The sequence below is a fragment of the Apodemus sylvaticus genome, chromosome 1 (assembly GCF_947179515.1).
Source record: "Apodemus sylvaticus chromosome 1, mApoSyl1.1, whole genome shotgun sequence".
Taxonomy (NCBI): Eukaryota; Metazoa; Chordata; class Mammalia; order Rodentia; family Muridae; genus Apodemus; species Apodemus sylvaticus.
Window position 1 is genome coordinate 85,824,322 of NC_067472.1, and position 19,883 is coordinate 85,844,204.

The 19,883-nt window shown below is 43.3% G+C and overlaps 1 protein-coding gene across 1 annotated transcript in view; it reads left to right on the forward strand.

Annotated features, from left to right (window-relative positions):
• Positions 1 to 331: 331 nt before the first annotated feature.
• The window catches only part of Dnah3 (dynein axonemal heavy chain 3), a 171,495-nt gene continuing 151,943 nt past the window's right edge, over positions 332 to 19,883 (forward strand). The window contains exons 1-10 of the mRNA XM_052175029.1: positions 332 to 361; positions 4,448 to 4,552; positions 5,091 to 5,319; positions 8,384 to 8,456; positions 8,820 to 8,994; positions 9,656 to 9,845; positions 11,720 to 11,915; positions 15,388 to 15,513; positions 16,300 to 16,495; positions 18,096 to 18,275. Of these exons, the coding sequence (XP_052030989.1) occupies positions 332 to 361; positions 4,448 to 4,552; positions 5,091 to 5,319; positions 8,384 to 8,456; positions 8,820 to 8,994; positions 9,656 to 9,845; positions 11,720 to 11,915; positions 15,388 to 15,513; positions 16,300 to 16,495; positions 18,096 to 18,275 (1,500 nt within the window). The remainder of the gene's footprint in view (positions 362 to 4,447; positions 4,553 to 5,090; positions 5,320 to 8,383; positions 8,457 to 8,819; positions 8,995 to 9,655; positions 9,846 to 11,719; positions 11,916 to 15,387; positions 15,514 to 16,299; positions 16,496 to 18,095; positions 18,276 to 19,883) is intronic.

Sequence of the window (19,883 nt, forward strand, 5' to 3'; positions counted from 1 at the left end):
GAAGTTCCAAGAAACCTGCTGAGAGGAAAAGAAGATATACTGTGATGAGGAGTGGGAACTAGAGGAGGACTTCCCGCAGAAGGCCAGGCTCCCTCTTTCTCTTTTCCTTCTCTCCCTTTCTGCCAGGGAACTCTCTGAGATACCAGAGTCTATGACCTCAGAAAGGCAGCTCTATATCAGAACGTCCAGAGTGCCTGAATATTCCACTGCTGGAGTCCCCATTCTGCCCTAAGGAACCACAGATTTCAAAGTCGCTGGATGGGAGAGACTGATCCTCAGAGAAACTGAGAACTCTGCATTCTTTTTTAATCGTACACTTAGAACAGGTACCATGAGCCGCACCGATTGCTCAGAGCAGAAGGTGGGTGTGAAGTTTAAGGCATGTTTTTTCGTACTTGTGTCTTCAACATGTAGGGAAATGAGTGTGTGGGAGGAGGGACATCTCACACAGAGAGATTGCCGTGTTAGATTCCTTTTGACCTAGAAAATATGTTAATTGTATTTTAAATTTTTACTCTGAGCATTTAGAAGTAGAACCTGTTGTCCTTTTCCCTTCCAATGGCGTTAGACTCCGTGGTCCCAGTGAGCAGGTCCCATCTTTGACTGCGCTCTGATGTAGTCTTGGGCTGGGAAGGCCATGGCTCAGTGGATAAGAATGTTTGCAGCACAAGCACGAGGTCCTGAGTTCATCCCTCAGCGCCTATGTTAAGTGGGCGTGGAAACATACAGCTGTAACTGCAGCACCGCACCGGGAGGTGGGGGGGAGTAAGGTGTGTGGGTCTGAGGCAGGGGAGTTACTGAGACTTGCTGACCACCATCTTAGTTCCAGGTCCAGCCATAAACCCGGTCTCAAAGGAGTAAGACGGACAGTGATTGAGTAGGTCACCTGACACCTTGTGCGGGCATGCACACCTGCATAGACATTACAAGTTTTAAAAATAATTTTTAGATTAAAAACCATAGGATCCCATAGGCATGGAGGTTCACTCCTGTAATCTTACAGCTTTGGGGATGAGGCAGGTTAGACTGTGCATTCAGGGGCTGCCTGGACAACACGATCTCAAAACGACAATAACAACTTTATCGGAAATCAGAGTCTCTTGGCCATCACCCTCAAAGACTCCAGATTTGGAGCATGAGGGTAGGGAGCCAAGAGGTCTATTTTTAACTCAGGATGGAATGAGTCCAGTGCAGCAGATTCATGAAAGCCATCGTGTGTGCTCAGAAATAAACCGTCTGTACTGGGTTATGGCTCTTGGGAAGCTAAGCCAGTGAGGCTAGCCTGGGGTGCTTAGTGGATCCCACCTTAAAAACAAACTGCCCCAAAGTCATACTTCCTCCCAATCCAGGTGCAAGAATATCGGATAAAAAAAAGCCCAAGATACTAAGACCTGTCACTTCAAGTACCCAGAGGAGCATTTAAAGTGGACACTTTGTAAAGTTTAGATCTGTTCTGTATCCATGCCCATGCTCTGAAATGAAAGTTCCCTAAAACTTACCAAAGAGGACGCTTAGACATTCATGTTGTTAGCAAGTCATTTTGTGTAGTGAGCAAGCTGTTATAAAACTCTCCATCTACGCCCACCAGAAACTCTCTCCCAGAAAATTCCTAGCCAGATTTAGTTGAGAAAACTCCCTACTGTGTTGTAGAATCTGCTCCTTCCTGCCTGTGCTGATTATTCACGGCGCCGTGTTCCTGTCCCGCAGGCTTCTCTGTGGATATCTTAGTCTGCACCCAGGAACTAGCTTAAGGATGGAGGCAGAGGACCTCACTCTCTGCAACCCTCTCAGTGTTTGCTTTTTCATTAGCTGGAGAATGGCTTCGCTGTCTGCTTGTGAGCTATGGTGTCTTTCTTCTCTGTCTTGAGCTTTCTGAGTCAACTGCGTTCGTGTCTGTCACTAGACTGACCCTTTCTCAGGTTGGGAAGATAGAAGTATAATTCAGTGTGCCCTACATCTCACAGAATCTATAGGTTCTGATAACCAAGAAGTGCAAGTTAGACACAGGGTTCCTGCTGATGCCGTGAGATGCTTTCTTCTTCTGGTGACTTTGCCGGCTTCTACTTTGCTTTATTTTAAGGCACATGTTCCCCACGGCAGGCAGAGATGACTGTTAGGAGCTCTGGGCATAAGCTAACCTCTCAGTCAATGACCTAATGACAGAGGGTGTGCCTTTTTCTGTAGCTCTGGCAAAAGTATGAGGGAATACTCTGCTCAACAGCTTGATTCAGGTGCCATCCTCTAGCCCATCACCACAGGCAGGAACATGGAGCCATCTGAGTGGTCTCTGCCCAGAGCCAGAGGCTAGGCTCAGCCACATGGTACCTCATAGATTGAAATTGCGGTAGAGCAGATTTTCCCACCAGGACTATATCCTGCTTTCTTCTGGTGGGAGGATGAACTTCCCAGGAACTCTCAGCACTGAAATCCAGTTTGTCCCATGGTGAGCAGAAGCACAGCCGCCAAGATAATATTAAGCTCCTCTCTGACTCCACAGGGTCAGGGCTTCTGGGGTTAGTAGCTCATCCCGGCTCTTGTTGTAACTCAAGATGTTCTGCTCGCTCTGGAGGTGTTTGTTGCTCTTTAATAGAGCTTTTTATTTAAAACAGATTTTAAAATCTAAGTCAAAGGAGAGTTTTCCACTGACCACAAATTCTTCTTGCATGCAAAGACACAGTGCAGACAGCCCTAACCTATCCATCGATACATACTTCACATCTGGGACTTTGAAATGAATAATGAATATCTTCATATCCCTGAAAGCATCCTTGCCAGACTCTTGTTTGGATGGTATTGTACCCGATGTGGATGATAATTTCTAGTTGGTTTGGAGATTTTTCCTGTTTTGCTCCCCTTGTTGATGCAGAGATGGCATAGATTTCTGTCATAAAAGAATTATTGGAGATGACTGGTTAACTCTTGGGTCCTTGAGATTGAGGTAAAGGACAAAGAGGCGGTTAGTGATTTAGATGAGATATTAAAACTGGGTATGATGATTCATGACTGGAACCTCAATACTTCAGAAGCTGAGAGGAGGATTTTGAGTTTGAGGCCAGAGAACAAGTGTGCCTCTTGTGTGTTTGGGATGTGATGCCCATCATTCTGGGTCTTGGGTTGATCAGCTAGAATGAGCTACCAAAAAAAACCCCTTAAGGTTGTACATGCTGTCATAGAGTCATTTGGAGTTTTGGTAGATAATGCTGCTTATTTAGTGATGTAGGAGCTCCTGGGGGGAGGGGGTAATGGAGGTGAGGGGTTATCAGTGGGGGGGTTAGGCTTGGTGACTCATGACTGATAGGGAATCCTATGATTCTCTTCCACCCCAGCCTGCACCAGCAATCTTGCATGGCATAATGTGCAGACCCACGTAAATAAATCTCTAACCCAGCATCTCATCTTACATCAGAGCTAGTCAAAAATCACATTCTAGGGCTAAAAGGGTTAGCCTTTTAAAAATTATCCTGAAAGAGAAGAACAGCAGAGCCTCTCTATCAACACAGCAGTTTCTTCCCCAGTGACATGTCTCTGTCACACCTCAGATGAAGGGCCTGTCTTGCATTGTGGAGCTGAGTCCTCAGACAAAACCCTCATGCGATGCTATTCATCCTACAGCCACTTTCATCTCTGTTCAGGAGAGGCACATGGGGACCGAGAGCGGCTGTCAGATGAGTTGAAGTTCACACCCATCTGAGGCTCACACCCAAGTGTAGACTTGCTGATGAAAGTTGACTCCCACACTCGTGTTTCTTAAAGAAATCACAGAGAGGCGCTCACATGCTTGTTAAACATATACAAGATATCAAACCATTGCCCGAGTATGTTTTTAGTCAAAAACTTGGTATATGTGAAAGTCAAAAGTCAACTTTTAAAAGCTATTCACCTTGGGGGCCCTGACATGATGGCTCAGCAGGTAAAGGAGCTTATCCTGCAAGCCTGGTGACATGGGTTCAATCCCCCAAACCCACAGAAAGGTGGAAGGAATGATCCAAGTCCACAAAACTGTCCACTGATTTACAACACAGAATACATCACGGTACACATGTGCACAGCCAAGTCATGTGCACCTGGATGCACACATGCATGCGCACACACACCATGCACACACTTAGTAATAACATTACTAATATTAATAATAAATGAATAAAAATTAAAAGAAGTTCATGTTAACCTTACCCAAGCTTGGGTAATAGGCACACTCAAAACTTGGGGTTTCCTGTAGGATAGGAAAATAAACAGATTTCCTATAGAGGAAAAGCTAAAGAGGAGGTGCTGGAAAAGAGACAGGTTGATGATTAGTCATACATGAAATAGTCATGTAGGGTGGATGGAGGTGCCTGAGCAGTACTATGTGCATAAAACGATGGGGAACCTCTACAGTTCTCACCCTCTCCAGAGCCCAGAAACCTGTCCTAATTCCTGAAGAGTGACTTTGTTCCCATTCCCACAGCTTGACAAAAGTGACTCCATACATCACATGAGCCACTCCCAGGCACGGCCAGAGCTGCCACCTCTGCCTGTGTCTGCAAATGAGGAGCCATCTGAAATCTATAAGGTTAGTGCCCATGGCTGGCAGCTCTTCTGCTGAAGGAAGAGATCTGAGGAATGCACCTCACCTGTAGGGGTATTCATCGGGTTCTCGTAAATGCTAGTAGTCTCGGCAAGCGGGATCAATAGCTCTTGCCATTTTGTCACCAGAAGATACTACAGCGAAATGCGGTAAAGAGATTTGTTTGTGTTTGCACGAAGGTATGTTTGCTTCTTACCTTGCCCTTTACCCACAGTGTTAGAGAAACTCTATTTCAGCAGTTTCGCTTGTAAAATGAGAGAAGTTACATGTGTTTCACTGTGCTTGTGAAGAATAAAAGCACATTGATGCCTAACTCTTGGGTGTTAAATGCTAGCTGTTTTCCTTGGCTTTAGATATCTTCCACTGGGTAGAGAAGTATCCATGCACAAAGTATTTCCCTGGATAGAGTGGAAATATAGCATGTGAAGGCATGTAGCATGTGAAACTCAGTTTCAATGGGAGAAGATCCCAGCCTTACAGAGATGTCTCTGACTATGTCTCCCTTACATTATTTCCCTCACAGACTGTCATGTCACACAGCTTCTATCCCCCACTGATGCAACGCACATCCTGGACCCTGGCTGTGCCCTTCAAAGAACAGGACCAACAGCGTGGACCCAGTGACTCTATTGGCAATAACTATTCCTTGACAGCTCGGGACATGAAGCTGAAAGACCTGCTGAAGGTCTACCAGCCAGTCACCATCAGTGTCCCTAGGGACAAGAGCAGCCAAGGACTGCCATTAGGTACTTGTAACAATGTGCCATATTTTGTGCAGAAGGGGCCTTGGAAGAGACTTCTACTTCTGGGTTTTGATTCTGGTTCTGCCCTTGGTTAAACCTAAACTTGAATAGCTTCATAGAGCCTCACTTTCTCTACCTATGAAATGGAAATTACTATCATGGCCAAAGTTTGTACATCATGTGCAAACACCAGCACTGCTTAATGTGTAAACTACATCGCAGATGGTGACATCACAGATTACCCCAAAATGACATGACTCAAAGCAAACCCTAGTCATCATCTCTCTGTTTGACAGATCAGACCTCTATATTTGGTTTAATTAGGTAGTCCAAGCTCAAGATCTCTCACAATCACACAATCAAGGTGTCAACCCAGACCGTAGTCACCTAAATACACAGGAAACAACATCAGGGAGACTCACACACAACACCTAGAAACTTGGGTTTCAAGTTCTAATCATGAATACTATGATTCTTATTTAAGGCTGAATTTCCACAACAGAATACATAACCTGAGTACCTTATAGACAACAGAATGTGATTATTTTAATCACATTATGGAAATTGGAAAGTCTGAGGACCCCAAAAAGCAACAAATTCAGTATGTAAAGAGGGTTCATCCTGAGAAATCAGTGTATCTTTTTTAATTAAAAATTTTTATCCATTTTTATCATTTGCCCTCCCCTAATGCCTTCCAGATTCTCCCCACCTCCCAACTCACCCAATTCTTTGAGTTCTCTTTCTCTCAAAAAATCAAAACAAAGGGAAAAAAAGGACAAAAATAACAAAGCAAAGCACACACATGTGTGTGCACGCACAACAACAACAAAACAACAAAAAAATGAAAACAACAAAAAACCACAGAGTTTGTTTTGTGCTGGCCAGCTACTCCTGGGCATGGAGCCTGCCTTAGCATGTAGTTTATATACCCAGTAACAATTCATTGCAGAAAACTGGTTTTCCCTTTCCCAACAAAAATCAATTGCAAATTTTCCCTCTTGATTAGAGTCAACCCTGTGTTCACTTGTCTTTGTAGTGCTGGGATTTTTTTTTCTGGTTTGAACCTGTGTGGGTCTTGTGTATGCTGTCATAGTCCATGAGCTCATATGTGCATTGGTCCTGTAGTGTCTGGAAGATGCTATTTCCTTGTGTGCCAACCACCATGTCTAGCTCTTATAATCTTTCAGCCCCCCCCCTCTTTACCTAGATCCCTGGTCTTGAGGATAGGGGTCTTACTGAAACAACCCATTTAGGACTGAGCGTTCTAACTGCTCTCACTCTTTGCACATTGTCCAGTTGTGAGTCTCTCAGTTAATTACCGTCTAGAGCAAGAAGAAGCTTCTTTGATGAGGCTTGTGAAAGGCACTCATCTATAGGTATAGCAATGTATCATTAGACACTTCACTGCTGTGTTCCTTTAGTGGAATAATAGTAGCAGGTTTCCCCTTTAGGGCCCATGACCTAGCTAGTCTTGGGTTCTTGGCCACTTTAGCAGTATTGGGTAATGGGTTTCATCTCATGGAACTGACCTTAAATTAAATCCATTCTTTTAAAAAGTGGTTGTTATTCCTATATTTGTACTACGGTTACACCACTATGTCTTGTGGGCAAGTTTCTGTTCAATGTTACAAGGACTATAGCTAGATGATATCGACTATCAATTTTCTCCTTCAGTAGCACACAGAGTAACTCATAGCATCATAAATACTACTCAGGATGGGCTAAGCTCCTAATTGGGCACCAGCATTATTCCTCCATGTTTGATGACATAAGTGGTATCCTCAGCAATGGGATTTTACTTTCAGGTTGTGGAGAATGACCAGTAGTCTTGGCAATATCCTGTGATGTTTCTGGGGGTCTATAGGATGCCTTTGGTTCAAAACTCAACAAGATACAATCCATTTACAACACCAGAGGTTTTCCTTGTAGTTGAGGTGTTGTCTCCCCTATTATACAGTGACTCCTTTTAATTTCCTTTCATAGATATCCTAGGAAGCCTCTATAGTAGTGGGTTTCCATATGGCTTTTCTCTATAGTAGTGGGTTTCCATATGGCTTTTCAAATGTCTTTTAGTGTTGTCCCTCCACACATTCCCTGCCTTTCCTTCCTGTCCCACTTTGATTCTTCTAATCCAGTTTCCTCTTCATCTTTTTATAGCTCTATTTTCTATTTCCCCTTCCTTGGAAGATCCCCTCCTCCCTCCTGTACCCTTACTAGGTATCTAACCTATACAGTTAGTTATCTGGATGGAAATACAAGCACTGAAACTTAAAAGCTAATAAGCACATATAAAAGAAAGTATGCAACATTTGTCTGTGTCTGGGTTACCTCACTCAGGATCATTGTTTTTGGCTCTATCCAGAAATTGCTGTATTCTCAGAGTAACTTTTTATGTTGAAAGTAATCGAAGGATCTCCTGAGTTCTCACTTTATAAGGGAGGGCATCTAATCCCCAAGTGTCACTTTAGTTATAAATATGCCTTTAACATTTCTATGCTATGTTTGATTTCCTCAGGCTAATATCTTTAGCAAGTAATGGTCTCTAGAAAAAAATTTACTAAAATTGCTTTTGCATCAAATATTAAATTTATCTGTAGTTACCTTCTTTTTGTTGCAAATGACTTTGGTTTATTTGCAGCTATTATACACTTGTTAGAGATGATATTGTGTTTTAGTTGGGGCATGTCATAAAGTTTTCCTTTAAAAAAATAAATCTACTGAGTATAAAAACCTGAGTATACTTTACAAAAAGTACTAAATAATATGACTGATGCTTAGAAAATAGAACATAGAACATTAAGCGGTGAATTGAGGAGGAAATTGTTAGTAGTTGTTGAAAGTATGTATGAATGGACGATACACTCATCCTGCATCTTAGAACTAAGAAGCTGAGAGCAGGAGTAGTTGGGTGACTTCCTCAGAGCCACACAGGTAACCGGAACCCACTTTTTCTACCTCTCCACTCCCCACCACGTTCACTCCCCTTACTGCTCTCCAAGACCATCCCCAAGGGCCACATCCTGCAGACAGAGAATGCCTCATCCCTGATGTCTTTCTTTCTCCACTCTCACAGCATCTAAATCCTCATTAGAGCCCTCCAAGAAGAAAATGAAGTTGTACCTCAAAACCAAGGATGATGCTACTGGGTAAGGTGTCACTGTGGGTGCCATAGAATAGAGGAGATTGGACCAAAGGAGCCGCTCTCTGCTCTCATTCAAGTCATAGCCTGCTTCTTGGCTTCCAAATCTGGTCACACACTCAGTACATTTCCTCCACCATTTTTCAAGGCTCTCTATAAAAGTAGGTTAATAGAATGAGGAAGGCCAGTGTTTACAGCATGGGAAGTGTTACATATTTGGGCCATCTGACATGCGCCCATTATATGTCACTAGATGGCATAGAGGAGAGGGAGGGGCTTCCCTTGCAATCTTCAGGTTGGCAAAGTAGAGCTGATAAAATACAGTAGCCTCCTTGCGACTCCTAAGCGATGAACTGTAACAACTTTTCAGGACGCCATTTGCCTGCAAATACTCATCCTCCTTGAGCATGAAGAACGCCATGGACTCCTGCTTGATCCGCCCAGAAAGCAGACCCATGAGCCCAGAACAACAGATGGATGTGATGTTGCAACAGGAGATGGAAATAGAAAGTAAAGAGCAAAAGCCATCTGAGTTAGACCTGGAGGTACTTTCCTACTGCGCCCCTCAACTTGGTAAAGAGTATCTCGGCACCTGAGTGATTCTAAAGAGCGAATGATAGTCACCTGGGGAATGTTAAAAGAACACTGAAGTCCAAACTCCACCACAGAGACTGACTGAGGATTTGGATGTGTGTATCTTTGCTTTCTCTACTTGACAGGGAGGGGCACATGAAGGTGCAGATCTTAGAAACAGGGGCTTTTGAGTACATAGTTCACCACAAGGCAGCCCATAGTGGGTGGCTTTTTACCACACAAAGAAGGATACTCAGTTACATCTGAATTTCAGATAAAGATCTTTTGTGCGAGTGAGCCAATTGTGTTCTGTATTTTTTTTTCTAGCAGCCCTATAAATCATAAGCAAAATGTAGCCTGTGTATGCATTTTGAAAATGAGGGGAATCTCTATAGGAGCCCCAGCTCCTATAAGGAAAACTAAAATACTCAGAGCTAAGCAGTTCTTGTCTTTAGTGAGAAGACCCTGCCCATGGCCCTGTCACATGCAATGTGTGTGAAGTGATCTGAAAAGGGCGTGGATGACTGCTGTGTGAACGGCCCTGTTGGCCACTTGATGGCAGATTACCTGGTGGGTGGAATAGGTAGGCACTGCCCTTTGGTCATTACCTTTTTCTTTCTTCATTTCTGGAAGAGATATTATTACTATTTGACCAACGGTATCCGAAAAGACATGATTGCCCCGGAGGATGAGGAGGTGATGGTGCGAATTTACAAACTGATTCCTAAGATGCTGCTGACAACTCCATCCCTCGAACCCCTTCAAGTCTCGCTTAGGTCTGAGAAGGAAAGTGACTATTACTATAGCCTCATGAAAAGCATTGGTAAGTCTGGGCTTAAGTGGGCAAGAAGCTCCTACACAAAGGGCACTCACTGACTTTTTCTATGTCTCTGCTTTGTTATTGCTGTTATGAGATAGCTGGAAAAATCCGTTCAAAGGAGGAATGGTTCACTTTGTCTCATGGTTTTAGGGGTTTGTGGACACAATCAGCTACCTCTATTGCTTTTAGGTTGTAATGGAGCAGCGTATCACATAGTAGGGACATGTGGTACCACTGAGCTGCTCACCTGGTCCCACTCAGGGAGCAGAGAGAAGAGAAAGAACATGTGTGCCACCAGGCTTCTTCCTTTGGATTTTGTCCTATCCAGGCTTCCATCCTATTAGATGGTCTCTATCTGCAAGCAAGGCAAGATCTTCCTTTCTCAGTTAATGGCTCACATGTCAACCACCCCTGGAAACATCCCCACAGACACACCCAGAGAGCCTGCCTTACTAATTTCTTAGGCATTGTTCAGTCCAATCAACCTGGCAATCAAAATGGACCATCACATGGCCAATTTATCCTGTCCCCACCATGATTTCACTGAACTCACGCCAGAATACCACATAATCTTTGATGCAAATGCTTCCCCGTCCCAGGCACCATCACTGGGGTTCACCTTTGAACTGACCATCTTCAAAGAAGCATGCTCACAGCCTGACTATCTTGGTAAAAAGCAGGTTCTGATTTAGTAGCTGCGCATCTGGAGTAAAGCCCAAGATTCATGACTGACAAGCTTCAGGTGACACAGATGTGACAGACACAGACATTACACTGTGGGTCCTCAACCTTCAACATATAGCTCAAGACCTGCCGGTGCTCCTAAGATTCTTCTCTAGTCCCCTCTGTTGTCCCCGCATCCTTTGCAGCCTAGCACCTCTACTTTCAGCTCATCCTGCTTTACAAGTCCTCCTTTGTCTCTGTGCTGTTGTCTTCTCATATCTCTAGCTTTGGGCTCCTTTTTAGACCATTAGCTTTTGGGTACTGATGGGCACATCACTGCTTCTTGCTCCCTTATATCCTGAACCCAGTGTCTTTTACAGACCACAGATCACATTGGGAAGCATTTAATGACAGATGATATGAGAGAGAAAGGGGAAGGGTGATACTGATATTTTTTCTTCCCTGTTCTTGCATGTTTACCAAAATACCTAGCTATTTCCATTTTCCTAACTGTCTAATGTGGTCAGTGTAATGGCTGTCTGTTATCACACAGAAACCATTTCTAAGAAGAAACATGCAAGGTCTTTTGCTTCTAGGTACAACTTGCTTCTCAGGCTATATACCTTCAGGTTGCCCCTTTGCACCTGAAGTGTCTGCTGCAGCCTAGCTCACAGCTCCTTGAGCAGACCATCTGACTGTGTCCATATGAGACATCCCCCTGTCCCCAATGTTCTTCCTCTAATAAACTCATATTCATTCTTCAGGGTGTAGCATAATTGTCACCCAACAAAGATCTCACCAATTTTTCTTTTCTAACAAACACATTTGATGTCATAATTTCCAATTATAAGTATCTGGTGCTGCTTACTGTATTGATGTTTATGTTTGTGTAATTCCCATGGTGAGAGAAGCCAATTAATCACTAATGGAATACTGCAAATGCTAATGCACTGTCAAAAAAAGAATCTAAGCTTTCTACACTAGGAAGTCACACTTCTTCCAGTGATGTATCTTCAGAAAGAAAACAGAATATACCAACAGAATGTACTGCCCCAATTAAGTCACATCTAATGGCTTACCCCTGACCCAGTCAATGAGGCAGCATTTCTGGGTGTAAATAGCCAGAGACTCATTTCCATTTGGAGTGTATGAAGCCAGAAGCTCAGGATGTTTACAGACCCTGCCTAATAAGGCATCCTTCTTCTTCATTCCAGTTGACTACATCCTCATGGACCCAATGGAAAAGTCAAGGCTGTTCATCAAGAGTACCCCTCGATTGTTTCCTCACAGAGTGATCCGGGCCCCTGTGCCCTGGCACAACATCTACCAGAGTGCCAAGAAGTGGAATGAGGAGCATTTGCACACAGTGAATCCCATGATGTACAACCTCAAAGAACTATGGTTTGCAGAGTAAGGAATTGGCCCTTGGCCTTTTGGTCTCCTTTATTGTTCAGCACATAAGTGAACCTCTTCAGTGTGGTGCAATCTGCCTTTTGGTCTCCTTTCCTTATTGTTCAGCACAAAAGTGAATCTCTTCAGTATGGCACAGTGTGAGCAGCTCTTGTTCTGCAGTAGAGTGGGCCTAACTGAGATTCCTAGACAGAATGTGCGAGTTGTATACATGAGCTTACCTACAAGTATAAGAAGTCTTCCTTTGCATTCCCAAAATACATTCCCCCTATCTGTAAGCCCTGGAGCATGGTGGGTAATAACTTTGAGCCATTCAGTTTGTGTCCAAATCTTCTCTGCTTTGCAGATATATGGGTGAGCTGACTCTCACCTTTGGGCCTTGCCTTCTTGGTGTCTAAGTTTGAAATAAGATGTTTTTGCTTTCTAGGGATATTAAGAGAAATAGGTAATTTGGTACATGCAAAGTACTTAGTAGCTGATAAAATTTCAGTACCTAATTCATCATTACCTGCATTTTAATCCTTGTCACCCTAAATTACAATTCTACACTTAATTATCTGCTCGCCTTTTGAGATGCTTAAAGGCATGGGTCTGTTTTTCTTTGTGGAGTTCAGCTGGCAAGTCATAGTACCTCAGTTATATTTATCAAGAATTATATTAACTCTAGGAATTATAGGAATCTAGTTAATAAGGAGAGGAGACCCTTTTTCTTTCAAATTTCCAAACCTGAAATATACAGTTGACTCTTGTTATAGAAAGAGATTATTTCTAAGACCCCAGATACTATAGTTCATGATCTCTCAAGCCTCTTATACAAAATACTCTAATGTCTTCATAGTCTCATACTTTCCCATATACTAAAATCATTTCCAGAGCAATCATCCTGTCTAGGACAATGGAAGTACTATGTTACAGGGATTGTTTAGGAAATAATTTCAAGAATAAAATCTGTACCTGTTCAGTACAAAAACATTTTTTCATAATAAGTTTATACACACTATAGGTTGAATCCATGCATGCGGTACCCACAAATGTGAAAGAACACTGTAAAACTCACTGTGTTACTCATTTTTCTGTTGCTGTGATAGAGGTCATGATTGTAAGAGACTCAGGGAAGAAAGGGTTTATGTTAGCTTGTGGTTCTGGAAGGATAGAGTTTCTCATGGCAGCAAAGACATGGCCATGGCGACAGTCAAGGAAAGCACAGCAGCAGGATCAGGAGGTCACATGACCATGATCTATCCACACATAGGAAACAGAGGCAAGAGGAAGTGGGGTGGGACTAGAGACCCTTAAAACCTGTCCACAGTGATTTTTCTTAGTCAGGCTTCTTGTTGTTGAGATGAAACGTCATGACTGAAAACCATTTTGAGGGGAAAAAGAGTTTATTTGGCTTACATTTCTATATCACTGTTCATTACAGAAAGAAATCAGGACAGGAACTCAAAGAGGGCAGGAATCTGGAGGCGGGAGCTGATGCAGAGGCCATGGAGGGACACTGCTTAAGGCTTATTTCCCATGACTTTCTCAGCCTGCTTTCTAATAGGACCTAGGACCACCAGCCCAGAGAGACAGCACCACTCACAGTGGCCTGCCCCCCCCCATCATTCCCTAAGTAAGAAAATGCCCAACAGCTGGATCTTATGGAGGCATTTTCTTAATCGAGGCTCTCTCCTCTCAGATGACTTTACCTTGTGTCAAGTTGACATGAAAATATCCAGCACAGTGATGTACTTTCTCCATCAATGTTCCACTTCCTTGGTATTCCACATTCTTCCCAAACAGTGTGCCATCAACTGGGGACCAAGAATTCAAATACAAGAACCTATGGAAGACATTCTCATGCAAACCACCCTGCTTACCCCTTCAGAGTGCACCTACAGCACAGTAGTTTTTATGTTTGTCACAAGTTTGTGTTACTCTTGCCACTATCTAAAAGACATGTTTGTCAATCACATCTAGTTCACCCCTCCAGCCCCTGGAAACCACTAATCGTCTTTGTCTCAGTAGATCTATAGATTCTGGACGTGTAATACATACTGAATCATATAATGCTTGGTTTCTTGTATCTGGTTTCTGAATTAAACACAATGTTCTCAACCTCCCTTCAAAGAGAAGAAAATATCAGTAATATTTCTTCTTATAACTGAATAATATTCCATAGTTTGGCAGTACCATATTTTGTTTAACCATTCTATTAGTTATTATGGGAGAGGGGAGAGAGTGTGGCTTTTTTTTAATGGGCTCCTCAAGAAAGGGTACAAATCAGGTGGGAAACATTACTGAAAGGTCAGGCTAATGAATCATTTTAGCTCATTAGAAAAATCAGGGGCACAAAGTCAGCAAGGGGAAATATTTGTCAAGGAAATCACATGCTGGTTTTCCTGGGTGACCAACCCGTGTACCAGCCTGTGGGATAATGCAAGCAGCAAAGTGACCACAGATTCAGAGAAATGTGAGGAGGAAAACGGAGCAACATAGGAGGGACAAGGAGTCATCCTCCATTCAGCAAATATTCAGAGTGTCTAAGCAGTATAAGCAAAGACACATAAGGACTGTGTGGTGAACCGGCCCAGAGGATGAGTAGTGTTGGTCAAGAGCGATGTCAGTCCAACCTCACTCATCATAGGAACTCCAGCAGCGAGGCTGGGGAAAGGGCTCAGTTAGCAAATATGCACAGCGCAAAGGACCTGAGCTCATCCACCAGCTCCGAGGTAAAAAGTCAGCATGAAGTCACATGCTTGAAGTCTAGGAATGGGAAGGTGGAGACAGGAAGTTCCAGGCCAATACGAGACCCTGTCTTTAATAACCAAGATGTCACCCAAGGAAAGACAGCCAAGGTTGACCTCTGGCTTGCACAGACACATACACACTCATGAACACACACACACACAACACACACACACAGAGACAGAGAGAGACAGACAAACAGAGACAGAGAGACAGACAGACACACACACAGAGAGAGAGAGAGAGAGAGAGAGTTGGGGAGCAGAGAAAGAAGGAAGAGGGAGAGGGAAAGAGGAAAGAGAAGAAGAGAGAGATTTCCAAAGAGCTTCGCCTAAGCCATCATGAATGAAGCTCTGGGCTTGACTCCCTGCTGGGCTGTAGCAGAGAAGAATCAGGAGCGGTCCCTGAATGTGCAGGTTTTGCTTCTTCTCACACGGTGTTGCTTAACTCCAGGGCACAGCATTCACACAGAGCAAGTTGTGAATGGTGCCTCTGTCATTGCTCTGCGCAGCAACACTGGGCAGTGTTTTAGTTTGGACAGCAGAAAGAGCGGAGGGGTGGGGCTCTTCATTACTTTCTGTGCTTCTCCACCCACGCTTCCTCTCAACCCCCTGAAACTGCCTGGCATCACTAGTTTTGGGGGATGCTAGTCTCACTTAAAAATTCAAAAATGTATCCTTTGAACTTGCCCCACAGGATGGATTAGTCTCTTACTGTGACGTTTCTCCCTTGCTTTTGGCAGATTTAAAAACCTCAGGTTTGTTCGAACAGCGGACTTACTGGCTGGAAAGCTGCCTCTGCTGCCTCACGAGTACGAGGAGGTGATTCGGAAGCACTGCCTGGAAGCGCGACATATTCTGCTTACTAAGTCAGTGTCTCCCATAGAACGCCAGAATCAAAGATTTATACCTCCCCAAAATGAATGCTGATCCTCCCCCAGCCCCCAAAAATGACCAGGAAGTTTGTTGACTACCCACAAAACCTCCTAGACCTGTCCCCATCAAGTGCCTATCCTCTGGCAACCTTATATCCAACAGCCTTTCTGCCCCTCCCTCCCACACTCCCTCTGCCCTTTCAGAACCATGTTTGGTCAGGATACCACTCTCATTGCTTCTTCCTTGAGATCCTCTCGGTCTTGGTGCTAAGGCACAAGGTACTGAAACGACTTGTATTGAGATGACCCAAAATGAACAGCCTCAAGTTGCAAAATCAGAGAGGCTTCAGACATTAAGCAATCTTTTAGCAAATCCTTTATCCTTAGCAAATGCATTCAGTACTATATCCAGAACCAAAGACATTACCAAGTGATGAGATTATCAGTCAGGTTGTCTTTTGTTGTAACAAACACCAGAGAAAATCAACTCAGGAAGGAGCTCACGGTTTCAGAGCCGTCTGCCCATCATGATGGGATGGAAGGGTTAGAGCTGAGTGGCTCGAGGCACAGTGGCCAGGAAGCAGAGAGGGAGAAAGTGCTGGAGGCTTCTTCCTTCTTGCTCATCCAGCTGAGCCTCCAGCCTGTGAGACTACACTGTTAACCTTCCTCCCCATCAGTCAATCCTCCTGGGAACAGTCACTCCCAGGGTGTGCTTTAGTAACCTCCTAGGCTCAGAGAGCTCAGAAAGCCACTTACTTGGGTGCGCTCCTGTCTCTGTAGATGGATCCCCACCTGTGCCCAGCTTTTTGTGACACAGAAGGAGCACTGGGTCCACTTCGCTCCCAAGAATGACTATGACTCCTCTCGGAACATTGAGGAATTCTTTGCGTCTGTCGCTTCCTTCATGTCCCTACAGCTCAGAGAGTTGGTCATCAAGTCCCTCAGGGACCTCGTTTCTTTCTTCATGATACACAAGGTTTGTAGTGGAGTCCATACCCAGCCCTCTGAGGTAAGACAGCCTAGTCTGAGCTCATGCATGTCCTCAGCAGTGAGCCGGCCAGACAGTGAGATACTGAATTGGATACACACTGGTGATGATTGCTTTAGCTTTTTAAAATGCACAGCAAACTTTTGTCAAATCATCACCCACTACTAAGTTGATTAAAAAGATATCTCTGAAAGCCAATTTCCAAAAAGTCTTCTTAAGAGAATGATACACAAAATGGAATGTGTGCCTCTTTCAGTGTTGGGAAAGGCCATCTTTTCTGGTTCAAAACTGGAATTGAGACCTCTTGCTATCAACTTTTGTCTTAACATTTAGGAACTGTTGTGTGACCTTGATGCCAGTGGTGGCTGGTTGTTTGCTCTTTGAGAGTGAACTTCCAAGAATGAAAGGCTAGTTGGGCCTAGTTAACAGCTTTGTAAAACTGCTTCAGTAAAGAAGAAATGAAAGTGTAATGCACGAAGCCCTGGTTTTCAAAGAATTATAATGCCCTCCTAGATTTAGACAGCCTAGGGATCAAGGAAGAATGTTGTGTACATATTTCACCTTTAAAGTATAGTGAATATTTTTAAATTCCCTGATTATCAAAAGGTCAAATTCTAAGCATTTTCCAAAATAAATGCCTATGCCTTTATCCCTTTGTCTTAGTAGGTAGAGGCATGGGCAGGTAGATCTCTCTGTTAGTTGCTCAAAGTATATAAAAGCCAATGATGCTGAATTTGGGCTGTGAGGACAGCCTGAGATGTCCATTTTGTAGCAACCCTGGAGGTGTGCATCTACTTCTCGAGGCACACAGGAAAACAAAATAAAATAAAATAACTTTTATTTCATCCCATGTGTGGGATAAAATTCCACACAAAGAGAGAAGTAACATTTGTTTGAGGGAAGTAGAAATTTGTGTTTGATATACTTCCAATCTTCCATCAAACAGTCTAAAAAGCTCTCAAGCCAACCACTTACACAAGTCCTTACAGCTTTGCACTGTAGTTTATGAAAGGGGTCTTATAGAGCATCCTGGATATCTCCTTATCAATGCTTCGGTTTAGGGAAATTGACATTTTGACTGAAATGCACCATGTGTTCATGGTCATTGTCATTTTAAGTATACAGGTAACTATACATTCTTTTGGATTCAGTCAATATGTTTTTATTAAGCAACTACTAGGATTAATAGCTGTCTTAGGTATTTTGAAGCAAAGAGATGGACAAGACATAGAGCCTCCCCTCAAATCTATAATAGACACCGTAAAGGGAGGGTAAAATTGTTTTCTAAGTGGAAGATAAAATGACATGAAAGAAGGAGAAATACAGAAGTTCACAAGTAAAGGATGCAGGGAGACTTACAAGAGATGTGGTTTTTTAAAGATAATTTTGAAGGGCAAAAAGGATTTAGAAATAGGACAGGAGACCTGGATTAAAATAAACTGTCCGGTGGAAAGGCCTTGGGAACTAGAGAAGGCATAAGCTCTCGACAGGGCAGACTCAGTTTTAAGCATGCTGACTGTCCTTTCCCAGTGCTTGGATAACACTATGAATGGATAGCAGAACCTGATATATCTTGTATCTCCTAAAGGATGGAAATGATTTTAAGGAGCCTTACCAAGAGATGGACTTCTTTATACCTCAGCTAATCACGATTAAACTTGAAGTGAATGAGCCCGCTATTGTCTTCAACCCAACTTTTGAGGACTGCTGGGAATTAATAAAGAATTCCTTCTTGGAAATTATTAAGAATTCTGATGGGATCCCCAAGGTATAGTTTTTGCATAATCATTCATTTATATTTTTATATTTGAGTTTGTTACTGAATAATCAAGTGGTTGGTTGCGACACCATGTCCATGCGGTATTCCGTTAGGCAGTTTAACTTTGGGATTCATCCTCAATGCACCTCCTTGTTCTGAAGAAGATTAATATAGGTCTTTCCTACATCCCTCCTAATTTTCTGCCTCTGTATGTTGCCTCAGAAGGAACAGACAAATCCCAAGGCATCCTACATGGGTTAAAAATTCATTGAAGATGAGCTGGCATGAATTTGCTGAAGATTTAAGCAAAAATAGCTATGTCATTATGTTTTGAGGTCCCATGGCATCCATGGGTTTGTTTGCCACTGTAGAGTTACAGGAAGAGAAGAAAACCCTTCCTTTCCTGGCTCAAGCTCGTTACCTTGAGCTTCCTTTCCAGAGTGAAATACAAGTAAACTTTGTCTACTAGGCAAGATGTCTACATGACCTAACATTTTCCATTTCCCTTTGGGTGGCTGGTATGACAAGAGAAGCCATGTCTAGTTCCACACAGAAAGGGACCTATGAGATCTCTGTTTTTGTTTGTCTCTGTCTCTCTCTGTATCTCTGTCTCTGTCTTTCTTGGTCTCTGTCTCTCTCCCTCACACACACATATACACACATATGTACACATGCACACATGCAAACACAGACATACACAGAGCTTAGGTTTATGGAGAAAGCCTATGACAAGAAGACTCTAATTTCACCAGCAATCCCTGTACTTGGGGTTTTGATATCAGCCAAGCTTGATTGAACATGGAAATGAGTGTTTAGAAGGGGAAGGAGTGAGCACCTGTCCTACAAGTAACATCCCCACGAAGGAAATGAACGAGAAGACTGTAATTTGAGGAGATAAGTGTGGGGCTGGGGACACATGAAGTGCATACCCTCTAAGTCTGTTCTGCTGCTGATTGGTAGTGTTTACAAGCAGCTGGAGAGTCAGCTTCTGGGCTTCCAGCAGCACTGCAAACAGCCCAGCAGGAACTGGCACTAGACTGAGTGTTACAACGCCAAGATGTTGTACTGAGACCTCGCAGTTTGTAGCAGGTTGGAAAGCCAGTCCTGTATACATACAAATGGTGTTGTTACTAGACTATGGAAAGAAACTGCAGGCACTGAGTTCTAATAATGTCTGCATCACCACCTTCCTCCCAAAACCTCAAGCTTTTTGCTTTGAACTTAATTGCAAAAATTTAAATTATAGTCCTTAAGGTTGACTGTCCATGGCATACATGTAAAACTAGCAGCTGATGAATGGACATCCCCTATGCCTTGCCCCATCAGGGATTACAATAAGTAGACAAGGTTTCAAGCTGAAATTCAACTACATGTGTGTATTTGCGTGTACGTGCGTGCGTGCATGCGCGTGTGTGTTTGTGTGTGTGTATGTGTGTGTATGGGGATGTGCACATATCCACATAAGTACACATACATGTGATATATGCATGTGCATGCATGTCTGTGGAGGACAGAAGTCAAATGTCTTCTTAATCTACCTGGGCATTATTTGGGGGGCAGAATCTCTCACTGAACCTGTAGCTCTTCAGTTCAGCTGGGCTGGTTGGCCTGTGCACT